Source organism: Rhopalosiphum maidis, chromosome 3 (genome assembly GCF_003676215.2).
Source record: "Rhopalosiphum maidis isolate BTI-1 chromosome 3, ASM367621v3, whole genome shotgun sequence".
NCBI classification, from domain to species: Eukaryota; Metazoa; Arthropoda; class Insecta; order Hemiptera; family Aphididae; genus Rhopalosiphum; species Rhopalosiphum maidis.
In genome coordinates, this window is record NC_040879.1 from 32,288,999 (window position 1) to 32,308,434 (window position 19,436).

The 19,436-nt window shown below is 28.2% G+C and overlaps 1 protein-coding gene across 1 annotated transcript; it reads right to left on the reverse strand.

The window, feature by feature from the left end:
• Positions 1-13,113: 13,113 nt before the first annotated feature.
• On the reverse strand, positions 13,114-18,491 carry LOC113555879. Its single transcript, XM_026960471.1, has 4 exons — positions 18,321-18,491; positions 14,568-14,926; positions 14,298-14,487; positions 13,114-13,752 (listed from the first exon to the last, which is right to left on the reverse strand). The coding sequence occupies exons 2-4, from the start codon at positions 14,914-14,916 to the stop codon at positions 13,131-13,133; spliced, it is 1,161 nt and encodes a 386-aa protein (XP_026816272.1). The 5' UTR covers positions 14,917-14,926; positions 18,321-18,491; the 3' UTR covers positions 13,114-13,130.
• Positions 18,492-19,436: the final 945 nt, after the last annotated feature.

Consider the following 19,436-nt stretch of genomic DNA (forward strand, 5'->3'; position numbering starts at 1 on the left):
TTAGTTGACTAAAATTTGTTATATAATTATAAAACACTTATAATTTACAATTTTTTAGATTTTTGAGCAATGATATTGTAACGATTGTTAATTTATATAATTATGTTTCTTTACTTTAAGTTATTTAAAACGCAGTATCTATATACAAATTAAAATAACAAATATTACCTTAAATATTAATTAGTTAGGACAGGTTATACTTATATTCTAATAAATAAATGGTATCTCCATCGTCCAGTCTGTAGTTTTTATGAACGACCTAACCAAGCTGTTTTCATAACTATTACTGCGTTTTGTCAGTATAACTTCGTTGATTTTTCTCGTCGAATCAGTTAAATTATAGTTTAATATTAGGTATAATCACAAATAGAAGTGCAACAAGAGGTTAATTCCTCAAAAAAATATATAGGTAGGATAAGTAGGTATATCACTGAAAAGGCATTTCTCGGGTTTCATAAAATTACCGTGTCTTCTCTCTCTCAAAAAAAAATTTTTTATATAACTGATAAAATACATACTTTAATTTGGACCTACATTATATAAATTGGTTTGTATAAATTCATTAGATTTCATAAATTTTCTTATTAATATTTAATAAAACTTCTTATTATAACGTTCTTTTAAGTTACTAAAGTTGACCTAATAATCAATATTAATGCTCACTCATTAAAAATCATAATCAAATATAAAACTTATAGAAAACTTTGATACCATAAAATACATTATCAAAAGACTATAATATTCTGAGTCGTTTAAGCATTAGTCATGTTAAATTTAATGTATAATAAATAAATAGATAACTAGTATAAATATAAATAAACCTTATACGTGACTAATGTTTGCGTTGTTTGCAATACGTTATACGCTGTATGTTGTATTGGTATTACCGATATTATATTTTTTTAAAGACTCAACTGTAATAGTAGATATTCAGATTATAAAGTGAAAGCCGTGGTGGCTAAAACATTTTAGTCTAGTGGTGTATATGCTATTGATCTCACAAGCATTTATTTTCTATTTGCTATATAAAATTATTATAAGTAGGTAGTTCGGTAATAACATTTTTTGTAATTTTAAATTCGATTTTAGTTAATATCAATATACCAATTACTATAAAAATTGTAATAAACAAAAAAAAAACCAAACAAACAAACACCGCCTATTTATTTGATATCAGAACAAAACGAGAACATATTATTATTATTTATTTTAAACTATATTATAATGCGAATAATATTAATGTATAATATAGTGCGACGTATACATGAACGCATTATGCAACAATTATTATATTGTTATTTTATTATATGCGCAGTGTCGATAAAACTGCGTGTTTATCGTATAATTATTAAAGGACCGGTACATGTATATAAACAAAACAAGTATATTTTATAACAATATAGCGCAACGTCGTCGGACGATGATAATAATAATAATAACAATAATGTTTCATCGCGATATTATTACGGGCCCCGGCCGTGGGGGATGAGAAATAAAAATAAAATACCCGGTCTCGTTTATTAGAGTTTTATACGCAGAGGGCCGCGGCGGCGGGATGCTGCAGTATTACGGCGGCAACAGACGTTAAAATGTATTCCGCTCGGGCTTAATTCCATTTTGTCTATATAAAACTGTGCGATAATTACGACGCCGGAATGTTGTTTTTAATATTTGCATAGCCAATTACGGAGCGGGTTAATGATCCATCATCGGGCGGGAAACATTGTGCGCCCCGGCCCCGGTCGGTGTATAATATAATAGTATATCGCGCGATACGCGCGCGGTGACGACGGGTGGGAGGCGCGGCAGAAGATATACAAAATACAATTTTAATATTCATAAGGTGTACGCGTGCTGGCGCGGGTGGTGTGTGTGTGTGTGTGTGTGTGTATATATAAACATATTATTACGACGGTGTGATGGGGCGGAATCCCTTCGGGACGACGACGACGACGAGAGAGAGAGAAGAGAGCGCCGCCGCCGCTCAGTTCGATACACAATTCACTCGTGTTCGCAGTTATATTATTATATCCCATACACAGCGGCCTTATGGTACGAGCGTAATAAACACCCCGCTCATTGCTGTGTGTGTGCGTGTGTGTGCTGTGTGTGTGCGTGGGGCATAGTATTGTAAAAGGGGACCATCAAAAATAATATGATTATAACTATTATATACAGTTATACGTACGAACAGAGGGAGTTAAATTGTATTATATGCTCACCTATTTAAATGCGCACAGATCGTTGTATACAACGTATTATAATATTTAACGGAGTTATGATGTACACGGGATTTCGGGTTACGTTAACGCGGTGAATAATTAATAATTATGTAATCAAATATCGGTGCCAGAAACAATAATATAATCATTCTGTTCGAACGATTATCACTTATCGCCATGTCATCGACATCGCGAAATAGATAACTCGTGTTGGTGCTTCGAGAGCAACAGACGTTAATAGATTTTTTTTTTTTTTTTTATTGATTTATTCCGTTTAATTTTACAATGAGTAGGTTTTTATCGAATATAAACGCGTCCAAAGGTCTGTACCAAAATAGTTGCAAATGAAAAAAGTTTTAAAGTTGAAAACATATTAGGTATATAGATATCTAAACTATAAACCTTCTGTTTATTTTTATATTCTGACGTTCTATTAAAAGTATAATATTTTAATTGTTTTTCTTTGTTAAATAATTAAAAACATTCTGATAAAGTTAATTATAAGTTTTGATGATTTAATTATATTATATTAAATAGCTTTTTTTTTTACCGGATTTATTTGATTCAACAACAATGAAGGCTATTACTTAATATTAGCGTTCAGGTTTAATTTTTTTTTTTTTAATTTTAATATTTTGTTTCTCAAAAATATTATTAAATTTGTTTATTTAATTCTGATATTTTTTTTAAATTGTAATATTTTGTTCGACTTTTCTGTTGGAGATTCCTAAGATTTTTAAAAGAGGTGTTTTGGTAAGTTGTTTACTTTTTTCTTGCGTTTCTGTAATTGAGGTTAAATAGTTTATTGAAGCAAATCGTACAATAATTTAATTTACGACTTTCTATAAAAACATAAGTTTTATATGGTAGGGGCAGTAAAAGCGTTTGAAATGATCTCATATTACATAACTACTATGTTTTAAATCATAAACTCCATTCCAATCATTTCAAACGTCAACAAAACGATTCTATTTAAATTTCATCCATTTCTCCGACCACCGTAATCTTCTTTCGGACTTATCGGTTTGTAAAATATCCTAGGTTCTAAACCATTAAAACCGATCGTACTACGTTATAAAATAGTGTGTTTGGAGTCTATATCTACAACTTAACATAATTTACCACGCGTTTATTGTAAGAAAATGATTTAAATATTGTTCACCTAATAACAACAAAGTTTTTTTTTATCAACAGGTTTAATATGCGTAGATAACGATAGTTTTATTTAGTAAAAATGATAGTATTTACTATTTTGTTTATAATTTAAATACTATATTTTATTGAACGATTATATATACTTATTATAATGTTATTTATACGAATAAAACTATAATATATTATACTACTACAGGTTATATTATTGTTTGTTCTGTTCTTAAACTCAAATTAGAATAATTTAATTATTTTATTTTGGTAGCAAATATAAATGGTATTTAACTAAATTTTATTTCTATTATCTGTTGTAGATTTAGATGTCAATATTTGTAGATATATATTATATACATATTTAATTTATATAGTGAAATATCGGCTATACAAATATATTGTCTTAGGTACGCGTTACCAATATCCGTGATTATAAATAGTAGTATCGATGTCAGTCTATACGCAGGCTGTATGTAGACACAGTGTACGCGATGGTCGCGATGTCTATTCATTGATCATGTTTGCTCGTACAGTATATTACACCGCGGCCAAAAACTGCGGTCAAAGGATAATAACAATAATAATACAATGCGAAATAAACGGCAATGACAGTGTATAAATATTTTCAATAAATCGATTAGCCAGTGCAGATGTACCGTTAATAGCGTACGGGACATCTACTCGCATTATATAATTCGTATCACAATGAGTTAATTGGTCTACCGTATTTCACATTTTATTAAACCAAAAATAATCATTGTTTGCAATGGTGTTACACAAACGTTTATATTGGGGTTGATTTCAACGATGTATAACCAAAAGCAATAAATACTAGAAAAAGAACAATACACGCATGTCAGGGTATATGTGTGTGTGTGTGTGTGTGTGTTTGAATATATACATATATAACGTGTTACAGACACGCACACATCCCCAAAACATATATATTATATTCGTATACATATATATAAAGTATCCTTATTGTCGTGATTGACCAATGGCCAGTAATTTGGCAGGCCAATATCTAGTGAAATCCAATTTAGTTGACAAACGATGGGGTAAACCACATATTGTGTAGAACAATTACTAGGAAATGTTCATTAATTCGTACAAAACGTCGTTCGTGTAATCTTTTTAGACATATTGGACATAAAAGTGAGATGTTGTGCATTGATAGGTTTAATGGTTATACATTATCTAAACCAGTAAGGTTTTCATATGTTAAAAGTAGTAAACGAACGGCACATGAAAAAGGGAATTTAATTAACCAATATTTACGATTACACTGTATATGTAGTAAGATTTATGTTATTTATTTTGTCAATACATGGTCGTATCGGAAAACCTGTTTTCCTATAGACGGTCTAATCTTATACAATTTATTGTGGGAATAAAAACAATTTTACTAAATTATAATTATTGTACCTATAGACAATGACAATAAATTTCTTTTTTCCAAGTTTAGTTTCAGTAAACACAAAGATGTGTTTTATTTTGTCAATCTGAAGAGGTAAAAATGCTTAAATTTTCATTGTCAAGTGTACTTTCTGGTATCAAGATTGAATCTTTTTGGTACTTAACTTAAAAATTCTTAGCACTTACCAAAATAATCAAATAAGATAAAATAAATCACGGATAAACCAGCATTTTTAAGCAAAGCCATTTTTTTTGGTTAGAGTACAAAAAAAATATAATTTTAGAGGCTTAGAGCTAGGTTAAGTATATAACCAAATATTCATAGTAGCAATTTATAAGTATAATATTTTCACTGTTTTTACGCAAGTAAAAGATAATATCTGTAATTTTAAATCTTTTTTGATTTTGTTCTATAAATAAAAGAATGTTCAAATATCTTAATAATATATTGAAAATGTCATTATAACCATTTAAAAATAATTATTTTATAAAGATACATTTGAATGATTTTTTTTTTTTATAAATATTTGAAGTTACAATTTTTACAAAATTAGTAAAAATCACAAAAATTTGCAATTTATTATAAAAAAAAGTAATATATGTATTCAAAATGTAATAAAAAGTTCTTCATAAGTATTTCTTACTGTAGAAAAAAAATCTAGAAACATGTAGATAAGCATAATTTTTTTTAGTTAAACTTTGAACGAAATTATACATTTAATCGAAAAATATAAAAGATTTTACTTATTTTGTTGCTATTTAAAAATATAATTTTTAGGTGAGTAATTGGAACTTTTAAAGTTATTATTATCATATTTTTATATACATATTACCTATCGCGATATTTTAAAATTGAACTTTTTTGGCTATACAAATTCATTCTTACAATATTGATAATAGTAAAATAAATTACTTAAATATCAATATAAATATATTATATAATACCTGCTGACAGACTGTCATCGTTTGGAATTGTTTTTCGTATATAATAATTTATCATTCAAATTTATTACAATTACGATTACATTTACTCTATGACAAAGCACACTTGACACCAAATGTTCTTTCTTAATGTTGTTTAACATAAAATCTCATCAATTTTTTTTTAGAAATTAAAAATTATAAAAGTAAATAACTTTAATATTTTTATAAACGTTTGAAAATCAAATTTTGACAAAATTATTAAAATTTGCTTATTATTTTTTAGTTAAAATGTATTATACATTTTTCAATTTTATTTTTATTTTAAGTCTTGAAAATTAAATACAAAGCTCTTTAAAAGATTATTTTTATATTATAAGCCCAAAAATCTCAAAATTATTTATGTACAATTCACTTTTGTTAATATGTGAAGTTATAATTTTTATAAAATTTAATAGTCAAACTAAAAATAACGACTTTAATAATTAAAAATAATAATTATTTTGTTATAATTCAAAAATGTTATTTCCGGAGACGAATCTTTTACGAGTACTATTATATTTTACTGTACTCGGTAATCAATGCAATTTTCAAAAATAGATAAATTAATTTTAATGAGCTATTGCATATTTAATATCTATATCTACCACAATCTTATTCACACAGTTCTACGATAAATATATTATAAATATGAATTTTTAAAATAATTAAGAACATAAATTCGATGTATTCATTTAAAATTAATTCGTCCTGCCGTATTAATAAAATATTTAATTGAATTATTATTAGCAATACAATTCTATATTATATATAATATAAACTATTCTTATTAATACGGGCTGACGGACAGTCTCAGCTCACAGCCTAAAACTGTTTTCTTTTGTTTTTTTTATCTTGTTATAACCATATTCTAATCTTAAATATTTCATTTTTGAGTTACTTTAATTATTATTATTTTACACTAAACATTTTAACAATTACTATGAATTAATAAATAATATGACATTATATAATATGTTAAATCGCAATCATAAATATTCGTCATATATTTATGTTTAATGACCGATTCTAATATTATAAATATTATACTCGGTGATAGGTATTCAATTAATGATAATAATATTATAAATAAATTCAATATTGATTTACCAATCGTCATAATATATTTTAAAAAAACTTACTCCGAGTTACAATGAAATATCTTTTAAAAACGGATATAAAAGAATCATCTATGTATAAGAATAAGTTAAGTCAGTGATATCATACATTTTATAAATCACAATTGTACACATTGAAACTACCCATCCAGTATCCGTTTAATAACATGATTTAACTTGAACAATTTATAATATATTATGGTTTTTTAAATTATTAATTATAATTTGAAAGTTAATGTTATCTATTATTTAAAATGAATCATAGTATTAAGGGACTCAAATCAGTATTAAAATTAATTTAATTATTATTAAGGTTAAAATAAAAAGTTAAAAGAGAAACTGTCCTAAAAAAGTAGCCTCGTGAGTCGTGATATCACTGAATTAAGCTTTAATTCTTAGACGGGTGTACATTTTAAAGTATAAATAATCTATAGTAACCTGCTATTAATACCAAATTATATTTATTACTTATTTTAGTACTTCTTAAATAAATAAATTGTTTATTTTTCTAACTGACTTTAATAGTTTAGTATCTTAATAATAAAACTATTCAAGTAGGGATCATATTCATAAGCGTAGCCACGGGGCGTACTGGTTAAGCAGCTGCTCGCCCTACCTAATCGCCAAAAAAACTGCGTTAATTTAGGTTTCAAATTTCAAGGACCACCAGTTATTGAATTGTGCAGTGATTTAGCAGTTTTTTTAATATGAAAAATAATTTTTGGAATTTATATGTTAAAAAATCATTATCAATAACTTGTTTTACTTATTTAGTGTAGCTATAATGTGTATTTATATACTATGATAATACAAATTAACGATTTGTGACAATATTTTCGATTATATTATTAGTAATATAATATAAGTAAATAATTAAAAACAGCCAACTGTCGTTTTAATAATATTTCACATAATACATATATGATATTAATTTATAATATTTTTTAAAGTTGTTTTATATTATTTTTGAAATAATGGTAAGAAGTAAAGATGTTAAATTTAATTTTCCATTTAAAATATATCCTAATTCGGTAATTCATTGATTTTAGGTGTATTAAAATTTGAAATATTTTCTAATTAAATTTAGAAATATATTTCATTAGTTTGATTTTATTCTTCAGTCTTTACAAACTCAATATTATTAGTACAATATGCCTAATATATACCAATATATTTTAATTAGTTTCTCAGAGGCTGATGTGTAACTACTAATATTGGAAGAAACTCCAAAAAAAATACAAAGACCCTTACTATTCATAAATAGGACCCCTGAATATAATACATTATATTTTATATTTTTAGAAGTCTTGAAAATTTAGTTTAATTAAATCATATCCTACTGTAGACCACAGAAGTTATTTTATGATAGTATTTGAAGTGGACAAAATTGGATGCTCAAACGTATGATGATTTTTTCTTAAATGAGTATTATTATTTTTTTGTAATCCAAAAATGTTAATAGCAGATATTTGAAAAATTCGCCTATAACTCAAATAATAATTTTTTTATGCACAAAATATAATTAATTATTGTAATATGCACACCAAGTCCAATTATCTACCTACATAAGTATTGACGTAGGTATACATTATAAGATAATAAAATTAATACATTATGTTTATATATAGTAAAATATCTTCTAACTTCCCAATATCAATTTTTGAGAACAGGAATATTTTCACTAGTTTTCAATTAAATAACTTCTGAATATTGAACACATTACACATATTTCATTCTTAATTCAAAAATAATGACAAAACGACGATAGATAAACGCGCAATAAAAATAACAAACTCGTTCAAAAACCAATTGAATTGTTATTAAAAGCATGTATGTATTTATTTTTTTATATTTATTTAAATATGTCTGTATTAAAATATTAAAATTATTATATCATTAAAACATTATAATTTAATTTAACCTATATAAGGCATACTTTTCTTTTTATACATTTACTCTTTATGAATAGCAAAACTTTACCCCTTCTAAATATCGGACAATATTTTGGTGATTAAGTGTGTCGCTATTCAGAGGTTTAGTGTTTATACATAATACAATTATTAACTGTTTAATGTCTATTCAATAATAAGACTTCAATGTATATGATACTCTTGGAACTTTATAATATTATATTATCCTCTTGAAAAAAACTTTCAAACGACGAAAAAAACACCGGGATTAAACCAAAGCATAATATTATATCGAACTTCCATTTAGAACAAAAAAAAAACATTTATTCATCTATTCATCTTGACTAAATCCCAATTCTCTTTTATCACAACAGTTTATGCCAATCATTAAATTATATACGTATATACACTACTATAATATATTAATCCAATGTTTCGTAAAGAGATAATTGGGTCTTATCGTTATTTTCCTATATTATTATATCTATATTGATTCGTTAAATATGTATTAGGGTTGTATGATAATAAATCATAAAATAATGAAAATCGCAAATTGTTCTCTCTATCATAATATTTACACCCCTCGTAAAATAGTTGCCTATAATACATCCCAACTCTTGCAACCGGCATGTATAATCGATGGGCGTGGTAATCCGTTTTAATAATATTATACGGAGGGCTTATAATACAATTACGACGAAATGACTTTTTCTTTTGAAAAATACATGGATTTATTTAGTGATAATAATAGAACAGACAAGCAATCGTGTTATAACTGATTTATTGTTGTTTTTTTTTTTTTTTTTTTTTTTTTTTTATCATGACAATTATTGTGACAATATATTTTATGGAGTATAGCGAGCGCATAGACAATAATCTAAATGTTTTCTTTCGAAGCGAGGAAGGGAGAAGTAGAATTTCTATTGATAATAATATACATAATATGATGTGTAGAATGGCAGTGGGCCCAAAATGTAGACCAATTAATTGATCGTAACACTCGTAACTACTAATCAGTATTATTAGACACAAATATTATAGCTTGTATCAATACATTATTTTGCAAGAGCTTAATCGATTTATTTATGATTAGATTAAGGTTAGAGATCTAGTTAAGGTGGTTTTGTAGTTACATACTAGGCGTTATAGAAGTACTAAAATCACGTTAACACAAGATTTATACTAAATGAAAATTACGCAGATAAAAAGTACTTTAAAACAAAATAATAAAAACTATCACTATTTCGTGTTCGTTTTCTCTGATTAACATGTGTGTGAATTATATTTTAATTATTAATACTGTTTAATAATATAATCTTTATTTTATTACAAAACTTTACAAACCCGGTGTAAAGATGATTTTTATTAAAAATAAAAAGGCTTTACGAAGGTTAATTTTAAACCAATTTTATGACTTTGTGACTCAACCGGGAATTTTATTTAAAAATAAATAGTTTAGATGTTGATTGCGTATTTAAATACAATATTTTTTTAATTTTTATTAATTACATTTAAATTTATAATAACATTTAATTTTTGGTATTAACTAAAGCAATATAACTCCCATTTACAATGTTAATATTTAATAAATATTTTAAATTGTAATACAGCTTTTAAGAAAGTTAAAATTCTATATATTATATGATCATATATATTATGAAGGATAGTGTAAAAAAATAGTGGAGAAAGCATCAGTACCCCTCTTTAAAATACACCACTTTTGGACGACGATTTAATTATTCTTAATATAATAATACATAATCAAATTTATCTAATAATTATTATAATAGTTTTCAGTGTTATCACGAACAAAATAAATACTATAAAAAAAACTTAAAGAACATGATTCTTTGTATATAACCACCAGCAGAAATATTTTTGTTCACTTTGAAGTAAAATAATTCTGATGATACATTATTTTTATAAAAGTAAATATATCACTTGAATAATAGTTATTTCAATTTTTAAGCAAGTTATGAGTATAATAAGTAAAATATTATAAATTTAAAATGATCATAACTTGGTGTATGATTAACGTACAATACCTTCGTTTGTACCTTTATGTTTGATAATTATAGCAAATTGGATACCAAATTCACAGTATTTAATTTATCCAATTATAAGCTTCAGTTGGAGAGAATAATAAAAAAGAATTATAACAGATTAAAATACACAATATTAAATTTCAGATATCCTTTTAAAAGAAACTGTTTTATTCAGTAAAAACTCTTTAAAAATTTATTGAGTTATTGAATAACAAAAAAAAATCAATATTTTTAGATGTTTGTGAAATATTAAAAGATTTAACACTTAATCATCTGAAAGACTAAACAATATGCAAGTACCAAAACAAAATAATCATCTTTCCGTGAACAGTTTTAATAAAAATATTTTATATAATAATATATATATTACATAGTATAAATCGTTGACTGGGTAAATATTGAATAGTATAGATGATAATAAATTTAAAAATAGTATTTCCATTATTTAGTAATAGCTTAGACGAGTTACTTGCTACTTTAAATACGACAAGTCGACAATACTACTACATAATAAAAAAATTGATTAACACGGTATATTGTTAGGATGTCACACTGCAATGAAATTATCAGTGGTGAAAATAAAGATTATGGAACAAATATTATAAAAGTCTTTTAAAAATAAACAATAAATTTAAATATTGAGACAATACTTCATTTACTTTCAATTTATAATTTTCTAATAGCTTTTTCTTTTTGTTTTATGGTAAATAATGAAATTATATAGGTCATATCATACCATATAAAATAAACGTATTCGCCAAATAATACACATATAGGTTTTGCATTTTTCAACATAACGAAAAGGATTTATGGTTCAATCATAATTAGTTATCGACGCACCATAGAGAATATAACTCACGTTTATAGACAGAATATAGGTAGGCAGTAATATACTTCTTGTAATTAATTGAAAGACATATTTTATTATTTATAAGCGAATTTTCCAGATGCGTCATTTCGAGAGAAGGTCGGTACAAATCGATAGTTTTAATTGTTTTGGGCTAAAATATACCTCTTTTTTTTTACCATTCTAAAGAAAAATAACCTTTTACTTGTTTTAAACTTCGAATTCTTATGTTTTGTAAAAATAAAATAGTATGAAGAAAACGTATTAAATTTAAATTAACGATCATCGTCAATAATTGTTGCATTATCACGAGTATATATATATAAGTCATAAATAGTCATAAATTCAATACCTTAAGGTTAGGTAAAATAAATAAAATTCTACTGATTTATACCTACTATACTTTAGGACTAAATTATTATACATATTATATTATGTTATAGGTAGATACCTTCTATTAACAGCCGAAACGTATTATTTTTCCATTGCGGTCCGTATATATGAATAGTTTAAGCTAGTTCTGATATAAAACCATCATCAAATTAAAAATAAAACATTATATGCTTTTAATATTTTTCTTCGTTTATAAATTAACGTACTTAAAAAAACTAAAACGGACTTTTATCAACAATGAATGAGATTCATCAATTTCATCATAAATTCATAAAGTGCGTATATACGAGTGACACAATACTACTTCTATTACAGTCGCTTTCGCGCTTACGCCATAAGTACTTACTTCGGTTAGAAATTCGCCGACTTCTTAAAAGTATTGTTATTCACGGAAAACGTCAAATACATTTCGGAGGTACTGAATTTCCAGTTGCTACAAGAATTTATTATCGCCCTCGCCGGTGCGTATATACTACGACGCGAGAGAAGGATACACTGATTTACCCCTCTTCCCCGGAGAATAAGGCTTGTCCCCTGAGTCATAAGTAAATCCGAGAGGTCTAGTCGTAAACAAATAATAAAAAAACAATCTGCAATCGCTTCGTATAAATAAACAATGTGGAATATTAACTCCGAGTTAAAAAAAAAAAAAGTATTAGATAAATGTGATCTAAAATGTAGTTTTGAATGTTTTGATAGCGTCTCACGACAGTAAAATGTAATGTACAGCGCCAAACTCGCGTACCCGTTTGATATTCCACACATTTATTAAACATAACGCACGGCGCGTTTTGAATCGAAGTCTCATCATTACCTGTGCGGTTTAAATTTATTAACCGTTTTAAGCACACGGATTAATAATATTATCAACATATACAACTCCGTACAATTAATATGCACATACGCGTATGTGTATCTAAATACAGAAACGCATAATATTATTGTTCTTATATAATCTAATCCGAACGAACAACCATCGACTCGCCATGATATCGTACATAATATTATAATATAATGTATTAATAGACAACAACGTAAAAATAATATACTGCGATAATAACGGTTCGTAGTGGTCAACCGTCCGTTTTGGTGGCGTTGGGCTTGTCCACGTACAGTTTGGGCGGCATGGGCACGACGTATTGGCCGGACGGCGAGCGGGCCGACAGCGTGAGGGCGGGCAATTGCACGTTGTACGGCGGCAGTATCGATCCCGGCGGCTGCTGCTGTATGACCGGCGGCAATTGCGGTATGTTGTTCTGGTACAAAACGGGGGCCTGGGCCGCGAACGGGACCTGGGCCGCGAACGGGGCCTGGCCCACGAGCGGAGCCTGCGGGATGTACGGGGACTGCGGGACGTACTGCGAGCCGGCCTGGGGCGCGTAAGTGGCCTGCGGCACGTACTGCGGGGCCGCGGGCACGTACTGCGGGGCTTGTTGCACGTACTGCGGCGGCAGGTGGACGACCGGCGGTAGCGGGTCGGCGGTGGACACCAAAAACGGCGTGCCGGCCACGATGCCCGGGCCGCTGTCGGACCGCGTGCCGTACAGCTGATTGTTGACGGCGTCGCCGGCCTGGCCGCCGGCGGTGTGGTAACCGTTGCCGTTGCCGTACTGGCCTTGTTGGCCGACCGCGTTCGTCTTCACCGACGAATCGTGGTAGCCCCCACCGAACGCCTTGCCTTCGCCGTCTCTGAACCTGTGAATCGCAAAAACCAAAAGCGTTACTATACACTCCACTGTCGTCATGGCACCCTCCGAAAAACTAATGTCGCATCGCGTAACCGAGAAGACGTGATTGTGGCTAACGTGATGTAATAATATGCGGCAAACCGGACGTTGCGAATTTGGATTTGATGTCGTGAAAAAATAATAATAATAAAAACACCCCAGAAAAATGCACCAGTCTCGTAAAAAAATGCCACTTGAAAATCGTTTTATTTTTGTTTGTATCATTACGATCCAATTATGATTTGATAAAGTAAACGTGTCAAGACCCGTGTCAAATAAATCGGATTATTAAATTAGAAGTTTAGTGCGATGACAGTGACATGTATAACGATATTACTATGTATACACTTATGTCATTTAATTTAATACACAATTATTTAAAAAATATATAAATATACACTTGTTATATCTAAACAGCTTTTTTTCTCATAACATTTTACTAACACAAAACAATAAAACCAATAAAAACCAATCATTTGATTTATTATTCTACTTGATGTAATAACACATTACCTCTGGTCTTTTGCACCATACTGAATCACTCCGCCGTGTCCAAGACCGTCGTCATAATACGTAGCTTTATTGCCGCTCTCGTTTTTTTGATACGAAGTGCTGAATCCGGCGACTTGATGTCCCTTGTTCCGTCCGTTTATCCCGCCATACGCTCCGCCTTCGACACTTGTAACGCCACGGTCGTTGACACCTTTGATTTTATTTACTCTTATCGTTAACGTGTATACATCATGCGTAGTTAAATAGTACTTGCAATTCGTAAAAACTCACCGCCGTACGTATTGCCGACGTCATATCCGTTCAGTGCACCGTTATTGTCTCGGTAGAACCCATTCTGGTCTCGATATCCGTTGGCATCGATTTTGTTTCCACCGAACGCCTGTAACGCTTGCAATCCGTTTAACGCCAAATTACTGCCAGCTGTAGCATATCCCTGGGGTACTTGGTCCACGCTCCAGACTCCCGCCGGATTTATGATGGGTGGTCCTGCAGGCTTTAACTGAATAAAATCACCACCCATCACAGTGTCCAGTGTTAAATTTATATAAAACGCCTGGACTGCCAATCCGATCCCGGTTAGATGTAACGATTTATTAGATGCCGTTGAAACTTTTGTCATTATCAACTACCTGTTAATTAAATATTAATTAAACATTTTCTACACTCGAGTTTTTAACGTCACCTTTAAAACGTGATTTATACTACAAGCTGGATATTATTCCCAGTAGATTGAGTGTTCGTTAACGTACTTTTCGCTGTACAAATTTATAACTGTCTTAAAATAAACTCTTTACTTTCAATTAAACTGTCAATATTTTTGGTAGGTAACCGATTTTCTTAATTACGTCTTCTTGATTATGGATTTCTCTACTGTGTAGGCAGGTACTATTATTAAAGTACTGCGCAGTATAATTAGGTATTACGCGTATGTCAAGTACGTCTGCAGTGTCTGTCCATAGTCCATCCAATTGGAATAAGTTGCCATGGTTACCACAATACTATTGTGGATCTTATGAAAAATTGTATATTATATTATTATTAACTTACATTCCCGCCTAAGCTAAAGTACTTGTAACTACCATCGCGTTTAATATACCAATTATTATTTATTTGTTAATTAACTTTAAATTAACTTTTATCGTTTATGATATTAATTGTATTATAACAACCTGTATCTACTTTTAAATGTATATGTGACTTGGTTTGATTTCCTTTATGTTTTATTAATGGTAATTTAAGTCCATTGAGTTTAATTAAACATCATAATTATTGGTTATAATAAATTCATGAGCTAAACTATCATATATGGTCACATGGGTATAAAATTATTGTAAGCACTAAACAGTGGGTATAAGTACACAATTAAATATGAGAAATATAGATAGATATATTGTATTATATATATATAGATGCAAAAAGTTAAAATATAACTCATAAATGGTAGTAGAAAATATTAAATTTTGATCAACTAAACCGAATCACTTCAAAGTTCAAGTTAATCATGATTTGATATTATGACTTTATTGTTTACTATACTCGTAATAAACTTTATTGTTTTTCGATAAAATTATATAATTTTTATTTTGTATTGATTTTTTTTTCCAATTATAAAATAAATATTTATTTGAATATTGTTTACTTTTATATTATTACTAATGAACTTCAGTTATACGTCAATTATTAAATAATAATCATATAAATTAATTATTGCCAATGAAATAATTTATTATTATTATGTGTAATGCTGATGTCGTTATTTGCCTATTATTTTTTCTACGTAACTTTTGATTTTTTTTTTTTACTAATAATATTATGTGGTTTAACTTAATATTATTTACATTAACCACGTTAGTTTTACCGTAGAGGTATTTTAGACTTGTTATATAGGTTTTGACATTTTAGCTATTGTCCGCTAATATAATACGAATTACGAGTGCTTACTTTATTATCTGTTATTTTTATATAAAAATCATTTTGATGTGTTAAAATTTTAAATTCATATTTTGTTTTTAAAAACTCAAAGAATGTTTCAAAAACTTTAAAATGCCCTAACAAATTAAAAAAAATGATCTAAAAGTTAGTTAAATTAAAAAAAATACAAATAAGACTTTCTTATTCTCATTTAAAAGTGAATAAGACAAATTTGCTACAAAACGAGCTTCGCTCAATAAGGTCTGGAAAACAATGCAAATTGCATCGAAATCCATAATTATAATTTATCGTAAATACTAATACATTTTTTTATTTAAATATTAATAACAATAGACGATTCCTAAAAATACTTTACATTCAATTTAATTAAATGTTAATTTATTAGTCTTAAAGTATCTTAAATTATAATTTATTGCGCTGATTCAAGAAAAAAAAGCCACTTAGTGAAGGTTCTAAAGGTTAATATAAAAAATATCTAACCTCTTAAAAAACGGTTAATATCAATATTTTTTGTTAATATTGTAAACAGATTATTTCTATAGAGTAATAATGATATATCGCTCATCTGTCATCTCTATCAATAATCAATCACAACATTTTGTAGTAATAAATTAAATAAACATATTATTATTTATTCTAATGTTTAATAAAAAATAGTAAATTATTAAGACTTAAACATACATTTTTAGATTGCAGTTTTTTAGTAAACATTATGTGGAATGTTGAAAACTAAAAACAGACTAGTGTAATGAAAAATCAAGAATATTGTGCAGGAACATAATTAAAAATAGTACCTATAAATTTCTAGACATGCATAAAAATATTATAGAGTTTTTCTTTGCTATTCATGTCTAAAACGCACTATTGTTTGATGTAGGTATGGGTACATGATAAATTAAATTTAAGGTCACAGATTAATCAAACGGAACGTTCAGCTACTAATTATTTTAATCGTGATTAGAAATCGTTAGTAAAAATGTATCGTTAGTCATCATATATAAAAAATATAAATACTCAAAATAATTTATTTGTTTATATTAATTATTAATAGAATTTTGTTTTATTACATTGGACGAAGATGTACGACCCAACTCTGTTATATGGTTAATTATAATATGTGTAAGGATTTTTTAACAGTGATACTAAACGAAAGAGTGAACATGTTTTTCAAAAATTTGAATGTTTAGGGAGTTGTTTTTTAGAAACTAACGCATTAAGAATTTAACTAGTCATAGGTATTAGAAGTAGGTATTAATTGAGTACGAGGTTGGTGTCTCTCCGTCTATTGTATATCTGACCGAATAAAATCGTGATAATATTAAGGTCGAGCGAATCTAACGAGGACAGACTCTTGCTTTTTTTTAATACTTAAGTTTAAATAGATAATATGTGAAACCATAAGGTCAAACTAGGGTTCTAAAAACGAATGGAAACGTCTGAGTCGGGAAGGAAGCATAGATAAATATAGACGTACCTTACTATATAAAAAAAAAAAAAAACGTTATCATTCAATGCACACAATATTTTTAAATGAATGTGTGTTGAATTATGTTTGTACGCAATTCGACTTTAAACGCAAGAATGCAATCATAATTCTCCCGTGGTTGAAATTGTTATTCAAGAAACGATTGAATAAAATAATGTAGGCATTAAACCGTGCAATACAAACTACAGTAACCATAATTTAAATATTTCCAAAAACAGTTCTTAAGTTCGTTATTCATACTGGTAAATGGAATCAACACATCAAAGAAATCACATGCAATATATACACGGTAGATAATCATGCTATATTCACTATGGTCTAATGTGTGTGTTATAAATTATAATACATATGTTTCCATAGACACGATTCGATGAAAATATAATAACAACATCAAAACTAGTGTAAAACAAACAAAAGTAAATAAACATAAGATGGTGAAATAATTTTTTACAGCTTACCCGCGGTAATGTCGACCGTTCTCTCTATTTTAAGAACAATATCATATATTTATAATATCATTATTAAGCATTTGCGTGATAATAAGACGGTTATGTACCTAGATACAATAAGTGAAAATGTATATTAGTGGAATAAAAGCAACTTACAATAGTTATACACTGATCGAAACGAAAATGCTTATTGTCGCACGCCACGCCGAACGGATTCGCCGACTTTTCAAAATAACACCAAAAATAATATTATATTATCGCCGTATCCCGGTAAATCTGCAGCTGTAGGTATCGCTCACTCTGTACACTATCGCGGCTAACCGCGTTTCAAGCCGACTCTGTCTCGCCAAGTAAATCGTATAACGCGAAACGTTTTACTAAATTCATACAATATACACCAAAACACTCATTCGTTTTGGCTAATGCCTACACCCAAACCATTTTTACAGTTTAATGGTGAATTATCGGGTTCAGGGTCAATTATTGAGCATAAATCGGTTGCTGCGGTGCATTGTGTCCGACCACCGCCAAGTGAACACCAAATATATATAGTATAAATACATATATATATATATATATATTTACCTAGGTACCTAGGCAGGTATGTTGGCACCTATACATATATATATTTATATAGATACAAAAACACACTGTTATACTACAGCGTATATATGATCAGCGTGTTTATGATTATAAGGAACATTATTATAACCTTCAATTACTGACGTGACGTCGACTCGCATTCCCGACAGTCTTCAGAATCTGACTTCTGATGCATTTCAACGCCGATATTTTAAACCTCCTACGTAGGTACATGTATTATTCATTTTAGGCTTCTGATTATACGAAAGCATCAAGTACTAAGTACCCCGTGAGTATTCGGTTGAATTAGGTTTCCAGCAATAATACGTTATATTGATATAGTGTGTCGGCACTTTTGTAATCTCTAATTTCACTATCAGTTATAAAAATTATTATTATTTAAAATTTTTAATTTTATTACGTTGTTGCAATCAATGATGGACAGGAATATCATTGTATTAATTAGTATTTCTAATTTCTAAACTAGTATCAAATTGTATATTTATTATTAATTTAATTTTAATGTACATGATGTAACCTTTTCGTTTTTATAAACAATTTTTTATTTCAAAAATTAGCACCCTTCGACGTTTTAATTATTTAATGAATATAATAAAACATTTAATCATAAGTAACAATAAATATCTATATATTTTTTTAAATAATAGGTACATTAATTTTTTTAGAACT